Raw genomic sequence first — 25291 nt, 5'->3', positions numbered from 1 at the left:
GGCCACCAAGCCTGACTACTTGTCTTTCTGCACAGCACTGAGGTGTTCAAGGCTCTTGGATTTGACTTAGAATCTAGTGATGAGCCCTGTGGCAGTCTAGGAATGGAGCTTAGTGTCCTTTGAGCACAAAGGAGCTGCCAAAGGTCATTGTCTGAGTCATTGCTCCAGGCCAGCCGGGATCAGTTGAAATGTTTCTCTTTCCTCCCACTAGGGATACTCTCCCAACCCATTTGTAGTAGTTCATGAGTTATTGTAAAATTATTTTAATGGTAATACTTGTCTTGCTGAACTCTAATAATGCTTCAGCCAGCTCTCTCACCCATTAATATGTACAAATGGGGTGGAGAATGACCTATTGCTCTGTTGGGTCATTATGGCTGCAGAGACTCTTTAAATGAATCTGTTTTGCTGCTTCCTCTTTTTCTTTACAGAGTTAGGTTTTTGTCTGAAGGTCTTCTTGTACTAAGGTCTGATGATTAATTTGGATCCAGCCCTGGACACCTGAGAAGTCGGGAATTAGATGGGGTATGAAGGTATCCATTGTCTCCCCTTCTTTTGGGCCTCCTTTGCTGAAACTGATGTTCTCAGCCCTTTAGAATGAGCACAGAGAGCTCATTGGTGCAGCCCCCTTCATCCTTACTGGTTGCCCTGCCCTTAAAAAAAGAGGTGAACTGTCCCTCTCAGGAGAACCCTGGTGGAAAGAAAGAGCATGAACTTTGGCTTAGATCAGGCCTGGGTTCAAATGTCATGTCTAATCCTTAGTATTTGTGGTCTCAAGGAACTTGTGGAAATAGTCTTCACTTTGCTTTCCTTATCTATAAGAAGGAAGTAATATCTTCCCTATAGAATTTTCACTAAGTCCTTAAACTTCTAGACTTTCTTAGAATGACCAAACAAAGTAACTCAGGCCCTGATCACAGTCCCTACAGAAAATCTAATCTCTCTCCCTCCCTAGTATTTCTGTGGCTTCCTGGGGTGGCTGCCCTATATCTCTTGCATCACATTCTTTCTCTCAGCTCTGTTCATGGTCTCCTTAGATCATTCTTAGCAGTTCAACAGTCTCCATTTAAGCTGATGGACATGAAGACTATGAAGCAAGTCTGGGGATGACTAAGGAGCTTTGACACACAACAGATGTGCAGACCCACTCGTCAGCATCTATCTACATGAGGTCCCTCTCCATCCCCACAGAGGGACCCTGTTGCTTGTACCTTCCTCCCCAGACTGGCCTGCACCATGTTACTGACACTGTTTTCCCCGTGTTTCTTTCTTTCGTTTCTGACGTTTCCTGTCTCTGTCCCTGTCTTCCTCCTACTTCCTGTCTCTTGCGTTTCTGGGTTGGAGATAATAGGTGAGTAGTGGTTGTGCTGTCTGGCTTCTAAAATAGAGACCATCAATTTCTTTCTCCTTCTCACACCCCAGCTAGTTGGCACCTTGCTCTGCAAAGCCATGAGTTTCATGAGAAGAATCCTGCTGGTCCCCTGGAATGCAGAGTGAGCTGCTGTCATTTATATTTTTAATTTTGGTAGCTCTTTTATTCCTAAAGCATAGATGCTGTGAACACTGGGTGAGATCTGTTTTGCAGAGGACTAGAACAGGGTACATCCTCAGGCAATTTTATTTTCTCTACTTTCTCCTTCTTCCCTCTTTTACTGCCCTTGGTTTGGCCATTTTGTCCTATAGCTGATCCATTCCTAAGGTCACGAGACCCTATGGATGGTAGGTGAGTTTCACTTCTCATCCTCATTAAACTTTTTCTGACTTTGTTTTCTGTTCTGTCCATGTGGACATGTCCCATGGATATCGTTAACCTCTATTTTTCCAGCAATGAAAATGCTAAGGTCTCCATCTCAGTCTTCCTTCATAGAGGGGACACTGGTATATGAAATTGAGAGGGCGGGTCTCTTGGGGAACCAAAGATTCCCTTCCTTTGTCATATCAAACTATAGGCCTGGGTTTGACTACCATATCAATGAGTCCACCTCTTCCTGTGCAGAAGCAGCTCAACTCAGAAAGATGGTGGTCGTCACCCTTTCCCAGTGGTCTATAGTGTAGGGCTTAGCATGCCTAACTTCACTGGGCTGGACGGTGTCCCCCAGAATCTCTGTCCACCTAAAACCTCAGATGGAACCTTACTTAGAAATGGGATGTGTCTAGATATAATCAGTTAAAATGAGGTCATGTGGGATTGGGGTGGGCCCTAAATGCAATGGAAGAGAAAGCAGAGATACAGAGGCATACAGGGAAGATGGAGGCCAAGGCAGGAGTGATGGAGCCATGAGCCCAGGTGGCCAAAGGTACCCATGACATCTAAGATGAGGCAGGAAGGACCTCCCCCTAGAGCCTGTAGAGAGCAATCTTGTAGATATCTTGAATTTTAACCTCTAACCTTCAGAATTGTGAGAAAGAATACATTTTTGGTGGTGAGTCACCAGGTTTGTGCTGCTGTGTTATGGCAGTCTTAGAGCACGCTCATACTCACTGTTTCGTGCCATCCTCCATCCTGAGGCTATGGCTCCCACTGTCCACCCCTCCACTCTTTTCTCCATTCTCTGTTGTGCCCGGTGAGGAGATAATAGCATTGGGTGACTCCTTTAGAGGTCTCTTGGCCTGAGAAAGTGTATCTTTAAAATTGGCTTTTCATAAAGAGCTTGATTAGAATATTCATCCACTTCTTCATTGGTTACTCATTCAGTCCTACATCACCTACTGGTGAGCACTTGTTCAGTGGCTCCCAAGAGTCTGACAGAAGACAGCAGGTGTTGCTCTCTCCATGCAGGGGGTGAGCTGCACCTGCCTCCCCTGGGGACCCTTCTCAGCTCAGCAGGATCAGACCAGTGGGCTGCTGTCTGTCCTCTCTGTGGCAGAAGGCATCTTGCCTTACTGAGTTTAAATGAACTTAAGGTCTTCCTTCTTGGTGCAACTACTCAATGTCAGTTGTATCAGGAAGGTGTTAAACCACTTGCCTGGTCTTCCTGGCAGGCAGCTACCCAGCCTGGGGGCTGTCTGCAAAGCAGGGTGGTGGGGGACTGGGGTGTCTGCTGGAGCTCTGCAGGCTGCACAGTGGGGAGGTTATGTGATAAGGGTTGTATGAAGTGGAGCAGGAATAAACAGTAAGCGCAAATGGTGTGATGCTCCCTGTTGACCCAGTGCTGGGCCTGGATCTGCCTGGGGGTTTGTAAAGCCTGGGGTCCTCATGGTCTTGCTCCATGGGGACAACTCTGTCATCAGAGCAGTTGGATGGGGCCTGGATAAATGGGACTGCTTGTCATTAGGGGCCAGCTCTGTGCAGGAGGAACATGGTGGTCACTTCATCAGGCCACCTGTGCTCAGGGGTCTGGACCTGGCAGGTGGGGCTTATGGCGGTCAAGAGGCCAGTGTGGAATTTCCTGGGAGAAGCTCTCACAGGGCAGTAAAGATCTTCCATAGCAGTGCACTCCTGGCATTCTCCTCAGTACTTGGAGCATGCTTGAGGAGGCCAGAAGTTCCTTTAAAAACATTGAGGTGAAATCCACATTTATAACTTTTAAAATGTGCAATTCAATGTGAACGTAGGAAGTGATAAATAGAAATTGGGAAGGGTATGAGGTGGGGGCAGGGTAGCTAAAGGGAGGGTGGGTTAGAACCCTGCGTGCTGTGTGTGTGTTCATATATAGCGGACTGAGCTGCACATAGTGGCATGGCCTGAGGTTCTGCTGCTCAGGAGTCTGAGGTGAGAGCTCCTTGAGCCCAGGAGTTTGAGACTAGCCTGTACAACATAGTGGGACCCTTTCTCAAAAGAAGGGAAATAATACATCAAAACTTGCTAATATGTACAACTAATACATGTTAAGAAAAAATAAACAGCAAAAAAGTGTGGGGTGATTCACAATGTTGTATAAGCGCAAACTCTCTCTTGTTTCAAAACTTTGCCATCACCACCTAAAACACTCTGAACCCATTGATAATCAGGCTATACCCTCCTCTATTATTCCCTGGTCTCCTCCCTTCCACTGTGTATCTCTGGATTTGCCTTTCAGCTATAGCCTATCAGGGAAGACCCTAGTCCAGTAATTCTTGATGTGAGGTGACTCTGTTTGGCAGCAGAGAAATATGCTTCCCTCCTAGCTGGGTGCCCAGTCACATCAACCCAGCTCATTGCGAGAAAGCCACAAACAGGAAAACACAGCAGTCCAACAAATTCGACCTTCCCTGTGAGTTTGCAGCAATGGGCTTTGATCTGTTCTTTTAAGACTCGTCCTGTGCAGTGAGCTGGTGCTTGGTTTGGGACTCAGAATGTAACCGTCAGTAACAATGGAACTTTAAAAATTAGAGTTTTTTTTATTTTTAGAGATAAGTAAGTCCTCCAAATTTTATCCTACTGAGCACATAGCCAATACTCCCTCCTCTCCTCAGCCTCAAAGCAGTGACAGAACATTCAGTACTGGCCCCATGAACCTGGAACCCACTTTACTTTCCACAAGAAAGGGGAAAATGAGCAGAAGATGACTAGAAGCGATAAAACAAGTGTAGAGACCTGCGTTATCTCTCCACAGCCTCCTTTCCTTACTATAAAACACCCTTACCCACCTGCACACGGTGAGGTGGTATTTTGAAGCTAATGGGTCCTTCATCTCCTCAAAGCCAGCTCTGAATAAATTCTTTTTCATTTTTACCAAAATATATGGCTTCCTTTGATTGGGTCAACAGTGAAAAAACCAACCTGAACATGTGAACCTGAATGGCCAGTAGCAGGAAATGCCAAGCTGTAGCTGGTATTGGCTCCAGCACTGAAATGAGGAGGTGGGCATTCCTGCCAGGTCAACTTTCTAACATCTCCTGTTCCTGGCCTGTCCCCCTTCCTGACACTGTTCGCTTTGTTCTGGGCTCTGACGTAGCTCATAGCTGTGTCATGGGAAAGTCAAATTGTGTGTTGTCAAGTCTGTGGTTGATTCCTGTTGGAGCTGTTCAAAGCCACAGAGCAGGTGCCTAAAGTTTTCTCTCTGGTCTCTCCTCTCTTCCCTCTCGTATATCCTTCCTGAACTAGAAGGGGAGGAGGAGCAGAGCTTTCGTCCACTTGAGTACAAGAGTCTGTGGGTGTGTTTTCTTTTTCATAACCTTGAGGGAGCCCCTAGTAGTTGAGATGTGCATCTTTCACCTTTATATGGCCGGCATCTGGTGCCTCACTGGCCACAAGCGTGTATTCCTTGGATAATGGATTGAAGTTAGTGAAGGCCTTTTGCTTCAAGATTAAAGCCACATTTTTATCAGTCCCTGATCATTGGCCAGATGCAGATCATATCTAGCCAGAGATGATGTCATGAGTTTGCTCTCTTATTTACCATGGCCATTAAGGCACCAAACAAAAGGATAAGTAGTGATTATTATTTTTAACCGGAAAACATCTACATGTCTGTGATCTCACAGCTGTGAGTCTTAAGAAGTAAAGTTACCTGAAGCTGTTAAGCTGTCATATAAATGGGGATGTGCTTCCTAGAGTTTTTTTCATTAGATAGGTGACCACCCATCCCAATCTGCCTGGATCAAGGGGGTTTCCAGCTCAAAAACCAGAATAGTTCTGGTTAAAAAACACAAGGTGGTCACTCTCTGGTTAGATTGCATGTCAAAAATGGTGTGCTCAGACAGGAGAATCAGTAGACTAGCTTGACTAGAGCTGAGAATTTTGGTAGTTTAGTCAAGGGAATAAGGCTGAAAAGATGGTTTTAGGCACCACATCTGGTGTTTGTCTGTCCCTATAACTAAGTTGTTCCCAAGGATTCAGCTAGTTTTCAGTATATCAGATGTCTAAAACTTATTCCCTAACCTGGCGTGGTGGCACATGCCTGTAATCCCAGCACTAGGGAGGCTGAGGCAGGAGGATCTTTGTGAGTTTGAGGCCAGCCTGGGCCACAAAGTGAGCTTGAGGCCAGCCTGAACTGCATAGAGAGAACTTGTCTCAAAAAGACAAAAAAAAAAAAAAAAATTATTCCCTTTGCCAAAAGGAAGCAACTTGCCTGCAGTAAAACACAAAAAAAATAGAAAGGCAAAGTAGGAATCAGAGGGAAAGATGGATAGGGTAAGGGGTAGATAGGTGGGCAAAGCCACCTGAAGACAGTTTTGGAATCCCTGAGACAAAACTTTAAGTTTGACATTTACGTGAGACCATAAAATTCCTCCTTATACTAGTTAATCTTGTACTAGTTACTTACAACTGAAAAAACTCTGACAATAGAATTGATTTAATGTTTTTATTCTATGTTAGGACATGCCAACCTTGTTTGTTTTTAAATAAACCTTTTACACTTACTGGAATACACGGAAAACAAACCTAACCCCCTGGAAGCAGGCAGGAGGTTGATTTGCCAAGCTCCATCTGTGATAAAAAAGGCTCAAAGCCTGAGTCTGTCTGGACCTCTGTTTTAAATGTCAGAAGTTCTCCTCAGATTAGCTTAAGAAAAAAATTATGCTGGCATAAATGAAAATTCCAAGGGTAGGTCTGAGTTTGCCTTTAGACAAAGGTAAGTCTAATATCTCAGGGCCTTCTTGCTGGGGTAGGGATCAGGCCAGCTCTTTTCCCTTGCAGACTGGCAGGTTGGCTGTGCACACCCCAAACTTACATTGCCCCATTCAAGCAACTTTACAGAAAAAGACTGTTCATCTATAGCTCTGGCAGAAGAGATATCTGATGGTCCTAGGTGGACCTGGGGTTACCTCTGAGCCTGTGATGGTGCCTGGAACAAGTGTGTTCACAGGCTGGCCCTGAGCCACCTGCTCATACCTGCATGTTCAGCAAGGTAGTTCCAGTGAATCACCTGGGGCAGATTCCCTGTAGAAGGGAGGGATTCTTTTGTCCTCAGAAGGGAGCAGGGAGGGAGCTTAGCTGATGAAGTAATGCTCTGGGCTTAGTTCTCATCTCTTTACCTGAGTGATGTCAACTAGTAGATTCTCAATAAAACCTTGTCCAGTCAGAATAAATGGAAGAGTAATTTATTCAAAACAAGGAGGTTGAAAGTTGTGAAAAATACCCATGGTTCTGAGACAGTTCTGGAACTTGTACCCAAGCCTTTCAGCAAATTGATTAGTCTTAAGGAAGGAAGCATACTGCTGAACATAGAGCCCTATTATATTTGGGGCTCTGAGTTTTCCATCAATCCTTCTTCACAACCTTGAAAGCAAAATTTGTGTTCAGAAAACAAAAGGGGCTTTCAACTCCTTTGGAAAGAGGCCCCTGAGGCTGGGGGTGGAGTGCTGAATAGAAATCAGCAAGTGGATAAGTTCAGTGTAAAGAATGTGAAAAATATTCTTTCCCTTTGCTTTGAAACCTGAGGGTCTAGAAATCATAGGAGAGGCAGCTTGCCAGGGGCATGGTCAGCCCACTCCCCAAGAAAGGTGCTTGAGAAATATCTGGCATTTGAGCCTGGATGGCTTTTGCTTTCTTGCCTGGACAAAATGCCAGTTTGCTCTCACAAATTATTCCCTTTCCACTGGTTATTTATTTCTCATAGTATTACTAGAAACCCTTTTGTGAAGATTAAAAACTGTACCTTCATTATTTGGACCCATCTATGATTCTTGATGCAAGTAGCCTCAATTCTCCAAGGCAAAACCTATCTTTAAGGACACCCTCTGTTCTACCCACGGCAGGTGGATGGAGCATGTATCAATGCCTCTTCGCTGCTGGCAGTGTGCTCAGTACTTTCACACAAACTTTGAGCCTATGGAGTCAGCTGGACTTCTGTTAAAATTTGGACTCTGATTCTGATATATCTGTACTGGGTCTAGAAAACAGCTATTTATTGCTGCTGGCCTGGGGACCCCATATGGTGACATGGATGAAGCTTGCCGCTCAAGACAGCCTAAGGAACAAGTGCTGGTCTTTCCACTGCCCACCATCACCTCTGCCTCCAGAACAGGCTTTCAGACAGCTAGTTCAAGCAGAGGCTGCTTTGGTGCCTGCACTGCCCACAGTCCCTGGGGTTTAAAATTAAGCTTCCAAAATCTGTGGGTGCTCCGTGCTGGGGAGCTCTGCCCTGGCCAGAGCATTTGGCTGTATTCTCCAGTTGGAGACGTCACCATCCCGGCAGGGCCTGTAAGACTCGTTGCCAGTCTCTGTCAGATGAGGAGGGTGTCAGTGCTGATTGAAGGGCGCTTCTTCCTAATCTCCTTTTCCATGTCCTCTTTCTTCTCTGTGTTCTTTATGTTGTAATAATATAAACGATACAGGTTTACAGGAATTAAAAGGAAAAGGTCCATTTAAATGGAAGGGAATCAAACAAAGATCAGCCATGTCGTACATGGCCCATGAGCCCTAGTCCTCAGGGGTCACCTCTGCTAATGCACTCTAGTTACACCTGCTGGAATGCTTGGCTTCCATGGCAGGAGCCCTACTGGCTTCAGTGTTATGGGGAATTTTCTCTCATGTGCGTGGGCTGTAGGGGTGGTTGATCAATAGCTTTGATGCTTCTGGGCTTCTCTCTGTCTTTGGTCTTGGTCATCCATGTCACTCTGGTTGTCCTGAGGCTGCTTCCTCTTGTGATCAGTGGCCACTGAAATAAGGATGTGATGCTCTTTAGTGTTTATACTGCTGTAGAAACATTTTCAGTCTCTACTTCTCTGTGCCAAAGTCCTTGCCTTCAACCTAGACCAGTTAGAGCAGACAGAGGGTGCTGAACTCTGGTTGGTCTTGCCCTGGAGCTGGAGGTTTGAAAATGCCATACAGAGGATTCCCAAGCATGAGGCTTCTCTTAGAAAGGGCAAAAGGAAATGCTTCCTGGGTATAAGACTAATAATGTCCGTACATTTCCTAAAGTCTTTGTGTATATGCATGTTGTCTTGGTATTTATATATTTTCTTGTTTAGTGCTGACAGTAGCCAGGCGCATAGTTTATTTCATCTACTGCTAACCATAAACCAGTGAGGGAGATGCAGTACTTTTCCCTATGTGGTGGAAAGCTAAGACCAAGATTGGTCAAGTGACTTGCCCAAGGTCATACAGCACACAGGTAGAAGCATGGAGACTTGAACACAGGCATTCTGGCTCCGCACTTTTAACCACTGGGCAGTTCTGACTCCTACATTGCTTCCCGTGGGTTAGTTCTCTCACCTCCAAGCCATGTTAGAAGCTAGAGATTGGACTGGGTTGGAAATGTTTCGCTGTTCCTACAGTCTTTGCATGAATCAGGCCCCTAACAGAGATACCACAAGTAGCAGAATGATGTGTATCAATTAAAAATCATCTTTCTGTCCCCAGATCCTAACAACTATTATCACCGACGGAACGAAATGACCACCACTGATGACCTGGACTTTAAGCACCACAACTATAAGGAAATGCGCCAGGTAAGGCCCACAGCATGATGACTCCTGCCAGGAGTTGGTAAGAGAGCAACAGAACATGTGCCCGTAAGCACTTCTGTTCTTAAGAAATTAGGGTGGCTGTATGAGAGACAGGGATTTGAGTTTCAAGGCTGAGATGGCTTCCCTGGGATTTGGGTGTCTAGAGCAAGTCTCCTGGGTAGCAAGTGGTTGAAACAGAATTCAAATTCAGCCTTTTCTTACTTAATACCCTAAGTTCCTAAAACCACTGCATGTCTGAATGAGATCCCTGATTGAAGGATGCTGGCTGTGTGTGGAGTTGGAGGAGAGAAAGCATCTAGGAAAACACACTGGGCTCAGCCATCATCTCCCACTAATATACTCAGTCCTCCCTGCAGCTGGGAGAGAAGGGGCCGTGGTTATTCTTTCTCACAGATGGGGAAGCTGAGCCAGCACTATACCAGACAGCACGACTCTTCGTATTCAGATTCTCGGCTTCGGCATGGTTGCCTATAAGAATCACCAGGGGGGTTTTTAAAAAGCACCTATACTTAAACCTGTAAATAAAGCATAATCTTTAGGAGAACTGCCTGAGAACTCACATTTCAAAGAGCTCTTCTTTCCCTTTACTAAACGGCCAGGTTTACAGCTTCTGTTTGATTCTGAGTACAGTTGGAAGGAAGAAACCAGATGAGATGTTCTCCAGGTTTAATCACAGAGACCCAGTAATTCTCAGACCTGGTGGCCTGTGCATGCCAGCAGGAAGAGGGGAAGAGGCCACTGCAATTAGAACAAGTGGAAAGGGCTGAGTGCATTGCCTCTGAATCCTGTTCTATGTCCGCCCCCGGAATGTGCTAGAAACTGCCAGGACGTGTGGGCAAATGAGAAATCCTTAGAAACCTGTGAATCTGTTTGAAGAGACAGAATAGGAAGAGATGTCCTCATGTATACACTTACAGGACAAGGAATCACCAAGGACAAAGGAATATGGCTCAAAGGAAGGGCTCATAGGTGCCAAGGGAAAGAGCCAGCTATCCAGGACCGATGCAGGAGGCTTTCTGAGATCCAGACTGTAGCCCCACAGAATGAACATGCCTGGGTTATCTCAATGTCATTTAACTTGAGATGCACACACACAGCTTCCAGACACCTGTCAGCACAGACTTGGAGGTGGGATGTGCTAACAAACTCCTCTTGCTGTCTTGCTCTTCAGAAACTGAGATAATGTGTTTGGACTTGAGATCTGTAATTCATGCCTGCTTCTCCACATTTTCAGAGTATTTGTGTGGCTGTTCTCAGCTTCATCTTTGGAAGCACTGGTGGATAACTAGCTTGCTCATTGGACATCTCAGGACATCTTGCAGGGTCCACAAATGAGACAGATAGCAACTTGGCACAATTAATGTCAAGAGCAATAAATCTAGGTGATTGCACAGACAGTCTGAGTGCTGGCATCTTTGAACAGTTGTCCTCTGTGGAGAACAGGGTTCTTATATGCAAGGAAAGCTGGTGAAGCATGCGTTATCGCATGAGGGAACTCTGATCACCATTCCTTGAGAACACTTAGGATCACCAAAAAGCCCATGTCAGAGGACCCTGGCTGAATCCTCTGAGATTCCACTGCCCAGGAGCACTCAACTCGAAACCACTGAGAGAAGCATCTCTCAAAACTGACGAGTGTTCAAGCCAGAAGTGATTTGCCATTTGGATTTCTGGCTCCTGAGAATGGGAAAAAAGACAGACAGCATTTTTAGCAATTTCAACATATGGAGTCTCCCAGGTTACTGTAGAAAGCATTCTATCTCAAGGGGGAAATGGTTAGTTTATCCTACTATTGAAAGAGACTTTACAATAAAGGGGAAAAAAATGAGAAATAGCAGCAAGAAATGAGAAAACAGCAAAGCTTGTGATATTATAAGAGGACAGTGATGAAAATGTGCACGTCTCCCCTGTACAGTAAATCTTTTTCAAGCACTGACTTGTAAGGCTCTGATCCAGGCAGAAGGGAGATGAGACGGCTGGGATGAGGCAAGGAAGCACAGGGGAAGGTGAAGGTTATCCAAACATTGATACTGTGATGCAGAGTGGGAGAATTGTACCAAGAGGATACCGAAAGTTTCCAGAGCACGCACCACAGTTTGTAATTGCTTGGTTGCTTGTTTATATATATACATTTTCTGCTTCCTTTACTTGTGATAAAAGCAAAGGCTCTGTTAGTTTCTCAAAGTCCATAATACATGATTGATCAATACATATATTTGAGATCATTATAGGCACAATGAATGGGAGGGGAAGCCATTAGTGTGAGTGCCCATAACTGAGAAAGACTTTGCTTGTAGGTGGGAGTAGAGTTGTTCAGGGTGTGTGGCCAGGCTTTGGGAGGCAGCAACAGAAGGAAGGGGCTCCAGGCAGAGAGAACACAAGGAGAAAAGATATGCAGGTAGGTGTGCATAGGTATTTTTCTGAAACAACTGGACTGGCAGTCTGCTGGGAGAAGTGGCTGGTCCTGAGTCTGAGTCTATGAAATTATTTTCATGAACTGTGTTTCTTCTCTGTATGGAGAGAGTAGTGAGTAATACCAGGGCCTCCAGAGCCCAGATAATTTATGAGGAGGTGTTTCTGAGGTCACTGACAAGTCCTAAGTGACCTGTTGGAGTAAGATGGGGAGAGAAAGGGATGTGGCATGCTCCTATGGAGGAATGAGGTACCTTTTCCAGGAAGGAAAGAAGTGGGTTTGAATGAAAAGTATCACTTGCCTTTGGTTTTGGGTAGTGTTGCCCATTCCAAATGCTCAGGAAATATTGGTTGGTTGGCTCTGAAATGTGTGATGCAGGCAGACAGAAGTGAAGTAATGAGCATGGGTGGTAAGGCATCTGGCTAATGACACTGATTTTCAGGGCAGCTGAGGATGACCAAGGGCATCAGGCTGTTGGGACAGAAGTCCAATCTGCCCACTTGCTCCATGCTCGGCCTAACCCTGGGGCTGAGCATGGTGACAGGAAGCCAGGGCAAAGCAGAGTGCAGCAAGATGCTCTTACTGTGTTTTCCTCTCTCCTCCCTCCTTTTGGGTTTCCTTTCCCATTGGGCAAAGGAGAAAAGAGGATAGGAGAGAACTTTTTTCTTTTCTGCCACCTTTCTTTTTTTAAAGACATTTTCATTCACTGGACAAACATTGTTGTATCAACATCAAATACAAGCCAAAGTCTGATAAATCCTCCATAAACTCTCTGTGCTGAAAAAATCACCACTTTCCATTTTCCACTCATGTCTCAGTCTGTTCATACTATGGTAACAAAATACCAGGGACTGTGTAATTTATAAACAATAGAAGTTTATTTCTTATAATGCTGGATACTGAAAGTTCAAGGTCAAGGCATCAGCATGTTCTGTACCTGGTGAGGGTGACTGTCTACTTTCAAGATGGCACCTTGTTGCTGTGTCCTCATATCATAGAAAATGGAAGGCAAAGTGCCCAGCTAATTCCTTTGAGTTCCTTTATAAGAACACTAATTCCATTGATAAAGGTAGAACCATTGTGATTTAATCACCTCCTAAAGGGTCCACCCCTCTATACCATGGCATTGGGCCTCAGGTTCCAGCATATGGTTTGGGGGGGATTTATACCCTCATATCTTAGTACCTCATTTCTATCCAGTCTTTGAACTTCTGTGTTCACAGAATCACATGATTTTGATCAGAAGATAGTCACATCTTTGCTCTGCATTTCTCAGTTCACACTGGATCATTAACATTTCCCCTGCTGTCTTCATAGTTGTAATTGGGGTGCAGAAGTGTGTGGTCTGAGAGTGGAGGCAGCATAGTTTCTCAGCCTTTTTCCTGCTCCGAAGCTCTTAGATGTCTCCCAGCTTTTAATGAATATGACAGAGGAGAAAATATGCCACAAGAAGTGTCAGCATGTGTATAAATTTTCCATTCATTATGAATAATTTCCTTCTGATGTATTGCTAGAAAATGAGTTACTAGAAAAGAGGTTTGTTATTCTCTTTCCTTTGTTAGAGGAGGGAAACAGAGGAGCCTAAAATACAATAGATACCAGAGGGGCAAAATTTATTCCCTTCACAGAATCGAAGAAACAGGTCTTGCAAACCCGGGGACTCTCTAAGGCACCCTCCCTCAACCTGTTGTCATATTGTCTCTCTAGGAAAACTTGTTAGATATTTTTCCCTTAATCATCCTCTCCTCCATTATATCAATTGTAAGGAATAAATTTTTTCCAGGTAGAGTTGAGCTTTGGCAGGCCACAGAGTGCTGTAATATCAAAGGTCTATTTTAGACTTGAAGCGCCAATTATCTCACCCCTGTGGAGAACGCATGCTGTAAGCCATGAGGAAAACTACTCCCTTGCTCTCTCTGTAACTATCAAGACTGTACATTTACCACAAATACAAAGAGCCAGATTCAATGAGGAAGATTTGACTATTTTTAAGAGTAAGCAGTTGTACTGTCTTATAAGGCACTTCATTCTAAGGGAGGAATTTGTTCCTAGTGATATCTCTGCGTGCTTTGCCGGGAAGGTCAGGATGGATCACCATACACATCTTTCATGGTGCTAATGGCCATTGGAAAAATGCTTCCTGGCATTCACAATGCTGCTGTGCAGGGAGAATTGTAAAGGACTTTCCTAAAGAAGATTCTTCTAATGTCCGTGTTCTCATGAGGGAAAGATGCTTTTGATACTGTAGTGTGATGGCATGCAGTTTAGTTAACAGCCAGCACTGCATGTGCAGAGGGAAAGTGGGGGTGATGTGAAAATACTACAGTGGGGTAGAGTATAAGGAGGTGGATTTGATGTTTATGGCCCAAGAGACTTCTCATACCTGTGGGTAAGCATGCATTCTGAGGGAAGATGATGGACTTCCAGCACCAAGCTCATGATCTCTAGGACTGACAGCATGTTGCTCCTGCAGCTAATTGAAAGGGGGAGAAGTACCACCAAAGGACAGCCAGGCCTGGGTTGAAAGCTTGCATTTGTCGCTTCGCTAGTGATGAACCCCATGGTCCTCGTGACTGCAGAACACCTGCAGGGACTAGTACATGGTGCCTCAAAGAATACAGTGAGTGCGCTGTGGCCAGTTTTCAGAGTAGTCCCAGTGTGTACCAGACATAATGGACAGTAAGATGTGCCAGCTCTCTTTGCTGTACTGCACCTTCATGGGCACATACCGTGGCAGAAAGAGCCCTAAGAACTCAAAGTTCTGGCTCCACCTGTACTGGCTTGGTAACTTAGCAAAGCATCCAGTGTCTCTCTGAACTTCAGTCTCTGTGTTTGCAGAATGGGGACATGACGTCTGTCTTATCTGCTTACCTGGTGGTCCTGATGGTGATCTTCAACGGAGAACAGAATACCTTCATACTGCTCTTGTTAACATTATTAGTGACATGGTGGCTGTATCATTTGTTCAGTTGTGGCACTGACTAGTTGTAGCTCCAGTCATCCCCTCAAACTATTTATCCCTTGTCATCACGGGCATAGAGACTGCATTTCCACTGCATGTCACTGCTCCCTGTATGGTGGCCATCTGTGTCGACTGTCTCATAAACAAGCATCCTTAGTAATCAGTTTTCTCTCACCTAAATATTGTGACACAAAGTGAATTATTGTAAAGTGAAGCATATTTTTTGACTCTGTAACTGAGAAAATTAGACCCTGAATTTCCAACCATGCTTGTCCCTTCTCATAGATGTGTCATAAAGCCAAGCTATAGCCATGATAAAGCTTCCCACCTCTTCGGAGCTGCTCCTTAAACCCACTCTGCCTGGTTATTACAAAATGTTGTGTTATGAAAGGCAAATGAAGCACACAGTGTTACAAATACACTGTATCATAAATTCTGCATAACGCCAATTTTCCACTTGTAATAGATTTTAACCCACCATAAATTTGCAACAGATTTGTTTATTTATAGTTTACAAGGACATTTTATGGATAATTTGGCTGATCAGGAGGTTTTTGGAAGATTGTTCACGCACATAGAGGTCTGTGCCATCTCTCTGGAGACGGTGCCCTTCCTCTGTTCTCAAGGAGGAGCTCCAGCTCATCTTTAAACCGAACAAAACCCTCCCTAATGAGTACCTGCCCTCCCACATCCCTGGCTGCGGTGTCCTTTCTCTCTGCTCCTGCAGCACCTGAGAATCCCTCCTTTCAAAGTGTGGATGTGAAATGGTCCCATGAAGACTCTCCCCTCCACCATACATGTAGGGCCTCATTAGATGCCTAGCAAGGAACAGACCCCTCAGTAAACACTGAATGAATGCATAATGTCCTTGAAATGAGGTCGTCTTGCACTTGAGCATCATTAAAAAAGTTTAACCCAGCAAATCAAGCTACTTAAGAGCTAATGCACAGCAACTTGTTCAGTGATGTGAGGCAAGGCAGCCTCTGGGGAGAGGGTATCTCTGGTCCTCTGCCCTGAAGGTTGGCTTGTTCTTTTGGAGCTAGCAGAGCCCTTGTTATCTTCTCTGGCAGCTTTTGTCATTTTTTCCGACCAAAGCTGTCAGTCTGACTAGATGACTGTAAAACACAAATCCAGAAAGCAGCTTATATGTACAGTATTTCACTTTTGTGCTGCAGCCTGCTTTGCCCACTGTTTAACCCATAATGCCTGTTACCATGGTCACCATGTGTTGTCCTTACTCAGGAACCATGAAGTGGGTCATCACATGCCTCCCATCTGTAGCTGTACTGCCTGCTCCAGGAGGGCAGATGTGGTGTTTGTCTTATCAGCCTCGTCACTGTCAGCCTCTACAGCTCATTAAAGTATGAAAAACCTGACGTTCAAGAAATATTTATTTGAGCAATTAACATCCAAAGATATATATTAAGAAAGCAGGAAAACACATTAAAATAGTCACTACCAAAGGAAGTGACAACCACAACCAGGGAGATGATAACTGTAGCCAGGGAGGTAATAACCACAACCAGGACAGGCAAAAACCACACCCAGGGTGGTGGAAACCACAACCAGGAAAGAGGACATCTTAGTTTGTTTGGACTGTTGTAACAAAAATACCACAAACTACATGGCTTCCAAACAACAGAAATACATTGCGTGCAGTTCTGGAGGCTGGAAGACCAAGATCAAGGCACTGGCAATTTCAGTGTCTGGTAAGGGCTCACTCTGTAATTCGTAGATGGAGGCTTCTCACTGTGTCCTTAGGCAGTGGGAAGGACAAAGAAGTTCCCTGGAGCTTCTTTTATAAGGATGCCCTTCCCAATTATAAGGCTCCACCTGGTAACCTAATCACTTTCCAATGGCTTCTCCACTTAATTCTATTGTATGGGTGATTAGATTTAACATGTAGATTTGGGGAACATGAGAATTTGGAGGTGATAACCACTAGTAAGAGGTGCTGAGAGTGCAGGGCTGGGTGCAGGCAACAGCCAAGAGTTTCTCTTTGGAGGAGATGACACAGGTAAGCATTGGCAGAGAAGGTGGACATAATCTCAGGGAAGGGGCACTAGAAAGGCATTCTGGGCAGAGGAGCAACAGCTGAGGGGTCTATGGAGGGGGTAGGAAGTGGCTGTCCTCTTAGAAGCTCTATAAAATTATTTACAACCTTTCATTTGCTTTGTTCAGCTGATGAAGATTGTGAATGAAATGTGCCCCAATATCACCAGAATTTACAACATTGGCAAAAGCCATCAGGGTTTGAAACTGTATGCTGTGGAGATCTCTGACCACCCTGGAGAGCATGAAGTCGGTAAGGAGGGCCTCTCCCTTATGAAGCTGAGAGATGGCTTTCCCATGTGTGGGAACATTCATGAAGCAGTACCTGAGCCAGCTATAAAACAACCATCTCTTGTAGACAGATTATGCAGACAGATAAGTTTGGGGGGCTATGAACCTCTCATCTTATGACAAGAGCTGCTGGAATATTTAAGCTAGAAATACTCTCCTTTTCTCCCAAGGCACCATATTTGATTGTGTATTTTTTGCCTCTGAGACCACTCATAACAGCCAAAGAAGACAGTAGCTAAGGATAGCTAGGACAGACTCTACTTCCAGGAAGACATTCTGGACTCTGATCCTGGATGGTGGTTCCCTATAATTTATTCATTTTTTAAAATGTCAGCCCTATCTTCAAGCATTTCTTGTTTTCAGTCACTTCCCCTTCAATTCCTCCACAATCTGATTTCCAGCAGGCTGGGTGGTCTCTCTGCTTTTTTGTTGTTTTGTTCTGCTTTTGCAAATCTGGGAGCTTCTCAGAAATCCACTGAAATTTAGGGGCAAATTTCTCTGATCCACTCAACTATAGCTTTCCTCTGTATCTCAGGTGTTCTCTCAGGAGTCGCTTTCAAGGGGCAAAGGCCTTTTCTTTGGCTAAGGTCACCTCTCTTTATAAGTAGCAACTTGGACTAAGAGGGAAGAAGTGTTAGCCCATGCCCAGCACATAGAGCTTACATCTGGGTCTGTTCAGTTGCTGTAACAAAATGCTTGAAACTGGGTCATTTATAAACAGCAGAAATTTATTTCTTACAGTTCTGAACACTGAGAAATGAAAGGTCAAGGTGCCAGCAGATTCAGTGTCTGCTGAGGGCCAGTTTCTCTTATGGCTCCTTTTAGCATGGTAGAAAATAGAAGGGCAAGAAGACTTGGGTAGTACCATTGAGCACTTTTGTAAGGGGAGTAATCCTTAGTTACCTCCCAAAGGCCTCACCTCTTAATACTGTCACAGGGGCCTCCATTCCAGCATTTGAATTTTGGAGGGACACATGCACTGCATTAAGCCATAGTGCCCCTCACAGTTCAAAAGCTGAGCTTTGAAAGAGGAAACACTCAAACCCTTTTACCAAAGTGTGCCCATGCTGACCTGCCTGTAGGACTATTTTCTGCTTGTGTTCATTTACCTTTGTGTTCTTGTAAGACTTTGTAGGGTGTTCCTTTAGGAAGAACAACTGCAGGCCTGGGACATAGCTCAATGGTAAAGTGCTTGCTTAGCATGTTCAAGGCCTTGGGTTGTTCCATCCCTAGTGGTAGAGAAAGGGAGAGAGGGAGCAAGGGAGACAGAAGGAGAGAGAGGGAGAGAAACAGAGAAACAGAGAGAAACAGAGACAGAGAGAGACAGCAGAGAGAGAGAGAGAGACAAGAGATGGAGAGAGACAGGACAGAGACAGAGACAGAGAGAAAAAGAGAGAGAGAGAGAGAAAGAGAGAGAGAGGGAGACAAGAGATGGAGAGATGGAGAGAGACAGGACAGAGACAGAGACAGAGACAGAGAGAAAAAGAGAGAGAGAGAGAGAGAAAGAAAGAGAGAGAGAGAGGGAGAGAGATACCCTAAACACTGTCTTACTTTATCTATTCTTGCTAAATAATGGGCTTGATTACCCTATGGCTAATTTCATCTGAGGATTTTCTATGCCTTTACTTACATACCTGACTATTTGAGAACACAAAAAAATTGATCTGATGTAATTTGGAACAATCTGAAAGAACAAATAGGGTATAATGATAAGTTATCTGGACAGTGTGACTGGCACCCTGTAGCCATAAGCCAGCTGTGCTGTCCTGCCTGTTTCTGTCCAGGGGAGCCTGAGTTTCACTACATTGCTGGAGCGCATGGCAATGAGGTGTTGGGCCGTGAGCTGTTGCTGCTACTGCTGCAGTTCCTATGCCAAGAGTACTTGGCCCGGAACACCCGCATCGTTTGGCTGGTGGAGGAGACGCGAATCCACATCCTGCCCTCCCTCAACCCTGATGGATATGAGAAGGCCTATGAAGGGGTAAGGGCACCTGTGCTCACCCAGTGCAGCAACAAGGCTCCAACCAAGTGTACTCAGCTCCAAGGTCCTGGGATCTCACCTTCTGAGCCTTCTTTTCCACTGTCTCTCTGCTAAGTTGGGGAAACCATGCAGTTTGTGAGGGATGCAGTGCAGAAATTGAGGCTTATGGTGACCCTGAGATGGGGACATGCCCACCAACTGGAAAGAGTTAGCGTGAATAGTAATGTCATATACGCAATGACAGTAGTAGATTACAGTAACACCTTGTGCTGATTGAGCACTCAAGGCATGCACTAACCTTGGTTATTATCTTTTTTGGAGAGGCCACTGGGGATTGAACCCAGGGAGCTCTGGGCTACATCTATAGCACTTTTATATTTTTATTTTTTATTTTGAGATGGAACCTTGTGAAGCTTCCCATGCTAACCTAAACTTGTGATTCTCCTGCTCAGATTTCTTAATAGCTGGGATTACTGTAGATGTGTCCCACCGTGTCTAGCTGGTTATGACCATTAATGATCTCATCAATTGTCACAGAATAGCTGTTTTTATTATTCCAAGGTATTATTTATATTTCACGTTGTAATTAAAAGACAGGTTTTGTTTAGGTCATAGGTATGTATAAAATATGCATATGTATATAATTATGTATTGATTATAGTTAGTATTATGTCATGTTGTATATCCATCATGATATAGTGCCATATCTATGAATAAAATGGGTAACTTTATTAAAACAATGGCAGCTATCAAATGCAAGCTTTATGACACAGAATTTTGGATGTATTTACTGGAGTCAATGGTTGGAGATTTACAATACTAAGTAGCCAGAATCACGGACAGGACAGGGAGAATGTATTATACTACATCAGTACTATGCTGTGAATGCAATGGTGAAGTCTTAGGTTGCTTCTCACACAGAGGTTCTACTGAATAGTATAGGAGAAAGGAGGTAAGATGTGGTAGAGGGAACTTAATGCCTTTGAGTACCATAATGAGGCAAGAGTAGCTTTCTTGGGAGTGATTTGGCTGTATTATCAATCACCCACCAGACATATTAGTAACAGGGTCTTCAATATTCTCCTATGGATGCCGTCTTTGGATCAATGGGTGTATGGAGGCTTAGACACACAGTCAAGTGTAGAAGGATATAGGTGCATCTTATATGGTGGGGAGTCTGTGTTTTCCTGAAGTCTTTGGTCCTTCAGCCTCTGAATCATGTCTCAGGGCTCAGAGCTGGGAGGCTGGTCTCTAGGACGCTGGACCCACGATGGAATCGACATCAACAACAACTTTCCTGACTTAAACACACTACTCTGGGAGGCAGAGGATCGGCAGAATGTCCCCAGGAAAGTTCCCAATCATTACATTGCCATCCCTGAATGGTTTCTGTCTGAAAATGCCACGGTGAGTAAAAACATCCCCATCTGCAGATCAGTGCATGGCAAAGACCTCCATGCTGGTATTTACCAAAGATAGTACATCTAAGAACTAGACAAAACCATTTGTTTTCTTTCTTGTTTTCTCTAAAAGTAAGGAAGCATGTTAGGTAGTAACCATGTTTTAAATTGATATTTAGGAGATTCTTTGTAGAAATCATTTAATTATTTCTTTACAACTACTCAGCGCTTCCAAACAAAACAAACTGCTCAGAATTACATGTGTTTGTTTGTATCACTATTTTCCTCATCATTGTCAGTTCTGCTTCCCTGAAATGAACAGCCTTCACTGGCTGCTTGTAGATCTCATTTTTATTCAAACAAATCCCTGTGAATGTATTGCATAGTGTGCTTTTTTGGAAAGATAAATGAAGTTGGGCAAAAAATATTACCCAAAGTTTCTTAGCTCTTGAATCACAAAGAATGCAGTATAAAAGAAGCAATTCTCATGAAATAGCTCGTGCCTTTGACTACCTCTCTTTCCTCCCTTTGCTTATACATGACTTTTAACAGGATCACCATAGCTGGTGCATACATTAGTGTTAGGTTCAACTGCAGCAACAGAAAATCACAATCACAACAGAAAATCACATTGTTTATCAAGGTAGAAGTTCACTCATTTTTTCATATGACAGGGCCCTGAAGACAGAGGCCCAGGGTTGGCCAAAAAGAAGCCCCATGATCAAGAACTCAGGATCCATCTGTCTTCCTGCCTCTACCATGTTTCAATCTCAAGCTCATAAACCAAGGTGGTAGCTGATGCTCTAGCTTTTATGACTGTGAAGTAACAGAAAAGAAAGGGCTTTTTCATTGAAAAAGAAATCCCCCTCTCTGATAATTTAGTTTTCTAAGAGGCTTTCCTAGATCCTTGTATAGACTTCTACTGAAGTCTTACTGACCAAGATTTAGTTGCACAGGGCATTGAACCCTGCTGGGAGGCTGGGGAATGCTGTATTTTAGGTGGGCACACTGCAAGCTGTGATGAGGACTGGAATCCTCTCCTGAACAATCATGGGAAATGGCTGGAGGGCAGCACCTAGCCCACTTCAGAGCTCCAACACACACAGTCCATCTTGTACTGGGAGAGAGTTGTACTGGTGGTCTCAGTGAGTGACTCACAGTGTGGTGCAATACAGAGCCTTAAAACCAAGAAGTGCAAGCAGTCAGCTGATGGTGGAGACCATGACAGTACCCAAGGCTTTAGTGAGAATACCTAAAGGTGGCTGATGAGGAAAAGATTTAGACCTCTGAGTTTTCTGAACCCATCTTTATAGTTCCTGTCCTGATCCAAATGATCTGTTTTTATTTTCTCAACTAACATCCTAATGACACCTGACACAGTTGAGAATTTAAGTGATGTTATATTTTGGGAATCCTTGGATCAAAATTGGAATCTGACTGCTTGCTGGCTTTCTTACACCTGAAACCCTAAAAGATGACTAATTATTTCAGCACAGCAGTACAAAGCTCCCTGGATTTCAGTCTTTGCTTTAGAGTTGGAATTTAGTTTTTAAACCTTGTTATTCTCTGGCACTATAAAGAGAACTACACAAGTGTATCATCACTAATACCTTTCTCAGTTATGGATTGGTTAGATGGATAAGAAGTCAGCAAAAGTAAGATTTGAGTAACAAAGCTAACAGTCTGGATGTAAGGAATCTATAAGAATTTTACAGCAAGACATTAGAGAATATTCTGAATAATCCTAGAACATTTTCAAAAATTGGTGATGAATGGGACCATAAAGGAAATCTGAATAAATTTTAGAGAATAGGACGCAGATGATGATCTAACACTTTACCACTAATCTGGGAGACAATAATAAGATTAAAGAGACCACTGCTGTGAAGATTTTTAAAACCTTTACATAAGGGGCCAGAGGAAAAAGAACTCATTCCAGCAAATGAAAATGAATTAAAAGTAGATGATGATAAAAACATTACATATTTAAATCTCTGAAAAAGAGCAAAAAATAGTGCTTTAGGAAACTTATACTTTAAGTGGTTACATTACAAAAGAAGAAAGGCTGAAAATTAACTATTTTAAGAAGTTAGCAAAACAATAGGAGAAAAAACCCAAATCAATGAAATAATAGAAGACAAAAAATGAAGTAATTTGTCTGCAGAAAGAAGCATTTGATAAAACTTATCACTCACAGTAAGTTCTCAGTGAAACTTTAGGCTATAGATGATTAGTTTTCAAAGCAAAAAAAAGTCTGTCTTAAATAAGATGCACACAGCATTAATCATACCATAAAAGATTAATAAGTTGAACTGCATCCAAATAAGAAAGTCTACTTATCAAAAGACTGAATAAACTATAATGACAAATGGTAAACTGGGAGAAGTTATTTGCAAATTATGTAACTGAGAATTACAATTTTTAAAAATATGTAGACTAACAATAAGATAAGTGTAAACAACTCATTAGGAAATTGGGCAAAAGATATGTAGAGGCAGTTCACGGAGGAGGAAACATATGGCTGATAAGCACGGAAAGGTGTTTCGCAGCAGTAGCACTATGGAAATGGAGATGAAGGAACATTTTACATCTATCACCTGGCAAAATGAAGAAGTCTGACAATGTCCAAATGTCCGACAGGATGGAGACCTTGGGTTCTTTACTCATACAGAGTGAGTGCAAATTAGTGCAATGACTTTGGAAAATAATTTGATTACTTTGTAAAATAGGAATATTTATATCCTTTAAAGATACATACAGATTTCACTTCTGGTGATATATGCAAGATAGAGTTTCAGCTCATGTATCCCAGAAAACAGTACAAGAAAGTCCATGACACACTCTTCATGATAGCAAAGCATTGAAAATTACTTAATGCCTAGCATCGTGAGCTTAGATAAGTGAAATCTTCATGTTGAAATGAAAAGAACTGAAGAATGTTTTCAATCAACATCAAGGATTAATCTTAGAAACTCATACTTCAATTAACATCAAGGATCAATCTTAGAAACATAAAATAAGTGGGAAAAAGTACAAAAGACAACTAGAATTCCTTTTTTTTCTCCTTTAGATCTAAAGGAAGTAACATCAAGCAGTGTATTTGTAGACATTCACATATGGATAAAACAAAAGAGGGAGAATGAGGATTGTGCATCCAGGATGCAGTGTTTTCCTCTGCAGACGAGGCCAGAGCATGAGATGGATGGAGTCAGAGCTGCTCCTGAGGTTCAGGTCTGGGGTGGGATGACAGCTTTGTAACACGGGCCATTGCTGAGGCTGTGGGAGGAGCTGAGTTCCATGATTAACTCATTCTAGGGTCCCTGTTTGTGTTTGTAAAACAAAAACGAAGCTTAATGAATCCCAGCAAGTGCATTGCATCCTGAATCAGCTTTTATCCTGCACAGTTAAATGATTTCCAGTATTTATTTCTCCATCATTATCAACTTTATCTTCCTACAGTTTTCCTCACAGAGATTAGTAATTTATGGTAGATGTTTAATTTACCAATCAGATCAATATTTGACCATAACAGACTTTTCAAGTTTAGCTTTTAATCTTGTCAGTTTTCTTTCTTTTGTCTTACCTGCTTTTTTGTGTGTGTGTGGGGGGGAAATGTCAAATACACAGAATTTGAGAAAGCTGTAGAGGATCCACATGTTCCCCGCGTCAGCTTTGACAATTACCAATTCATGTTTCGTCTGCACCTTCTCCCACGTTTTCTTCTTCCCCTTCTGACTGAAGCAAGTCCCAGGCAGCATGTCATTTCATTTATAAATATTTCAGTAAGTATTTCTAAAAAGTAAGGACTCTTTTAAGCCATAAGATACCACCATTATATCAAAATAAGTTTTTCATAATATTATAAAAATCCAGTTGATGATAAATGATTACACTGGTTAAACTAAATGATAATCAGCCATAAGATTATCACTGTCATATAAAAATAAGTTATTTCTTAATATTATAAAATATCTGACAAGTGTTTGCATTTCCTGTTATTGATCAGTGAATTCTCTCTCTCTCTGTGTGCATCTCATCCTCTATTTCTCTTTCCTTCCTCTCTCATTCCTCTTTACTGCTCAGTTGTTTAAAGTAAGATTCAAATAAATCCCATTCATTTTGATTCTCTTAAATCTTTTCAAGTCTCTTTCTGCCCTTTTCCCCTTGCAATTTCTGCATGGTTATTTACCTTGCTTATCCACATTCTCTGTCACGTGCTGTATACTGTGGGAGCAGGTGATGGCGTTTCTGTGATGTCATGTGCACATTACTCTGTATCTTGTATGGCAGTGAAATTAAGACTGAACTAGACTTGACAGAAAAGGCAGTGGCAAACGGCAGCCTAGGCCACGCCACACTTATGCCTGTTTTTATAAATGGCGCACCTTTGGGTTTTGTCCATGTGCTTCTTTGCTAGAAGGGCACATTAGGTAGTTGTGACAGGGAGTGCATGGTGCACAAAGCCTAAAACATTTACTATTTGGCCTTTTGCACAAAGTATCTTCCAACACCTGGGCTGGAGGCTGGAGGCTGGGTCGGGTTTAGGGAAGATATTTTTAGGTGTGTGCTCTTCCACTGGGAGGCATGCTGTGTTTGATCATGTCCCTTTCTTGTGCTATATGTAGCTGTGAATGAACATGCCTGTCTCATAAATTTACTGGAATCACAGAATGCTACTTTATTATTTCTTCTTTGGCACCAACTGAAATACCCTATAATGGAAACTAGTCACTTCCCTGCGCTTTATCTTTTTTATCCATTATTTCCACAAAGCTATTTTTCCCAGGATAGATTTTAAAATTCTAAATATTTCTTAGATTATTCCATAAAATTGCTGCTTTTTACAAATATGCCCC

The 25291-nt window shown here is 43.1% G+C and overlaps 1 protein-coding gene across 1 annotated transcript in view; it reads left to right on the top strand.

The window, feature by feature from the left end:
- Cpxm2 (carboxypeptidase X (M14 family), member 2) overlaps positions 1–25291 on the top strand; it is a 134890-nt gene that overhangs the window by 93122 nt on the left and 16477 nt on the right. The window contains exons 7-10 of the mRNA XM_005401963.2: positions 9230–9318; positions 16893–17016; positions 18839–19035; positions 20263–20442. Of these exons, the coding sequence (XP_005402020.1) occupies positions 9230–9318; positions 16893–17016; positions 18839–19035; positions 20263–20442 (590 nt within the window). The remainder of the gene's footprint in view (positions 1–9229; positions 9319–16892; positions 17017–18838; positions 19036–20262; positions 20443–25291) is intronic.

This window comes from Chinchilla lanigera, unplaced genomic scaffold, assembly GCF_000276665.1.
Source record: "Chinchilla lanigera isolate Chin_1 unplaced genomic scaffold, ChiLan1.0 scaffold00076, whole genome shotgun sequence".
NCBI classification, from domain to species: Eukaryota; Metazoa; Chordata; class Mammalia; order Rodentia; family Chinchillidae; genus Chinchilla; species Chinchilla lanigera.
Note: the sequence above shows the minus strand (reverse complement) of the source record. Positions and strands in the feature narration are given on the sequence as shown.